The 2716-nt window shown below is 36.2% G+C and overlaps 1 protein-coding gene across 3 annotated transcripts in view; it reads right to left on the minus strand.

The window, feature by feature from the left end:
- Positions 1-283: 283 nt before the first annotated feature.
- The window catches only part of LOC119586520 (rab GTPase-activating protein 1-like), a 36962-nt gene continuing 34529 nt past the window's right edge, over positions 284-2716 (minus strand). For all 3 annotated transcript variants that reach the window (XM_037935271.1, XM_037935272.1, XM_037935270.1), the window contains one exon: positions 284-2651. In XM_037935271.1, the coding sequence (XP_037791199.1) occupies positions 2436-2651 (216 nt within the window). In that variant the 3' untranslated portion in view covers positions 284-2435. The remainder of the gene's footprint in view (positions 2652-2716) is intronic.

A 2716-nucleotide genomic window follows, 5' to 3' on the forward strand; every position in this document is an offset into this window, starting at 1 on the left:
AGTAACCATTACTATTATATTTTAGAGATACACTATGTACACACTGCCAGACGTCAAGCAAGATCAGACAAGGAGTATCATATGCGAGGCAGCGATAATTTGCTGAAGACGCAAGATTACCACCACGAAATGAGATGACCCAAATCCGAACAACGGGTGTTCGATACAAAAGAGACACAGAGAGGGTAGAGAAGAAAGGGCGAGGCTGTATAGGCCAATACAAGGAAGAGCAGACAAACTGAAAACGAAGAACTCTCGGTTCCTTTTTTTTCTTTTCTTTTTCTCTTTTGGATGAAATATTCCCATTGATGTTCTCAATTTTGGATGATCTCTAGATGTTTTGTATGTCAAGACAAGTATCAAAATGGGACTACTTATTTCAGTGCAAAATTCTGGTTCTTTGTTGTCCAACTCTGCTCTCTTTAATCCGATCCTAAAATGAAAAATAATAAAAAAAGAAAAAGGAAGAAAAGAAAAGAGAAAAAAATAAATATCTTATCATGCCTTGTGTGTTCCTGTCGATATTGAAGAGTGAAAAGACTAGACCCTTTAGTAACCCTGTTACACTATAAACAAGCCGACAAACAGAGCAAACAAAAAATTAAAAAACTTGGTCCTAAGAGCTAGTTGGATGAGTTAAATACGAGAACTGACACTGAGATCTACATTGATAAACCGTTTTACATACCATTAATAATATTCTTTTCCACTAGATACTTTGGCAGTGACCTATATTCCTTCCAGAGCTTTCAGACTTATTTCTTCTTCTTCCCTATGCATATGGTAAGACTAGCACACCCTAATATAACAAATATTCAAACTCAATTTCTCACGCCTATCTTCCAAAGACAGAACAGAATACCTTTTATCTTTACTTCTTGAAAAACCTAGGCTTCTTATGGCCAGGACAGGCATATTCAACTAGATATTTGAAATCCATGGTTCGTTTTTCCTTCATGTGAAACCTAGCCAGCACATGGAGTGTTTGCTAATGTCCATACATTGAAGCTTGAACTATTATTATGTCATACAATAAATGTCTGCTACATCTGTTCATGACACGGGTAATAAAGCCATTTACATACAATAATGGCAGATATATTCGTCCAAAAACAGACTTCAGTTCCTACAATTGGGTAAAGCCAACACTACTAATGGCCAGGAAGATCACATATCTATGTTTTCATTACAAAATATGAATAACTGAAACAACTACATCCAACTGCAGTGATTTTATAGCAGCCACCTTCTGTGTCTGTGCATAATGGCTTTCACAGAAGAACACAATCACTGAGGCTAGAAAATAACATTATTGTGATGCATCTTTCCCTTTGTTAAAAATTTACTTTAGCTGATTCATCTACTCCTCCATTTGTTATAAATAACACAGATTCTAATTCTAATTCTCCATCCCTCTCTTTCCCTATTCATTTGTTTATCTTTACACTGTGGATAACTATGAAGCATTTGGAAGCAGGTGAAATATCCCACAAAAGTAATGCAATACCTCAAAACACCATCAAAATATACTACACTTTTCTATAATCATGAAAAAATATCTGATACATCTCTGTTCAGAGTAACAAGCTTCAAGGCCTTTGAGACATTCATCACTGATATTTTCATTATCAATCATCAACTTGTGAACCCAGTAAAAGTAGACCCACAATGAGAGTAGGACAGTCTATGTCCTCTCCAGAAGCAAGTTGTGGCTATGGTTTACTAAGTAGTTAAGCAAGGTATTGTGACCATCAGCATTCACTGAATGTTAATATAAAGAGACATGGACTCATATACAATGACAAGGGGACATCAGGTGACTATTGTGTACATTTGATCTTGAAGATGAAAACATACTTTCTTATCTCCAGAGAGGAAAGAAAGTCACCTTGCTGATACCTCTACTGATACACGCAACATAAATTCTGTTTTGTAAAGGGTGTTTTATCTACATTACACACTGCTTTTCATATATATATCATACAAACATGAAGATAAAAAGTATTATCTTGCTGTGAAATAGATTTAAGTAATTTTCTTCTGTAAACATCCTCTTGAAAAAGTCCATTTGTATAAACATTGAATGTTATTAAAGTCTGAATATGTTTTCATAGTTCAAAGTACAGAATGTATTTCATGACTAATGCTTAAGGCTAAAAGGTATGACTGCAATATTTCCTTACACCTCAGAAGCATCAGAACATGTCAACCTCCATATGCACTATTGTCAAATTGAATATATGACTGCTTCACCATACTGCCACTATATAGTTCTCTTTCTCTGTTGTCTGCTTGTATTTTCTAGTATTCTGGCTCCTTTAAGAAAAACAAGAAGAGAAAAGAATGAGAAAGAAATGGTATCACACTAATAGAAATCATCTCACCAACTATTCTCACATTAAACACCCATGAAAATTCTGCTCAAGCAGTCACTCTTATGCTTTCTCTGAGTTGCTGTCTCTGCTCTGTTGGCGCTGCAGGGCACTAACTGTTATGTTACTACTAGTGGATGTGACTCCACTAGGGTTGTTAGAGCTGGTGGAAGCAGTGCGTTCCTTGAGTGAAGAAAAGGAGGTTAGGGTCTTCTGAAACCACGTGTTCTTCGTGGCTTGTAGCTCTGTCACTGCTGTGCTCAGCTGGTGGGTTAAGTCCTGGAACATGAAGCTCCGGTTATTCACAAAGCATCTTCCTCATACCTAACAAAAACAACACACAA

This window comes from Penaeus monodon, chromosome 21 (assembly GCF_015228065.2).
Source record: "Penaeus monodon isolate SGIC_2016 chromosome 21, NSTDA_Pmon_1, whole genome shotgun sequence".
Classification (NCBI taxonomy): domain Eukaryota; kingdom Metazoa; phylum Arthropoda; class Malacostraca; order Decapoda; family Penaeidae; genus Penaeus; species Penaeus monodon.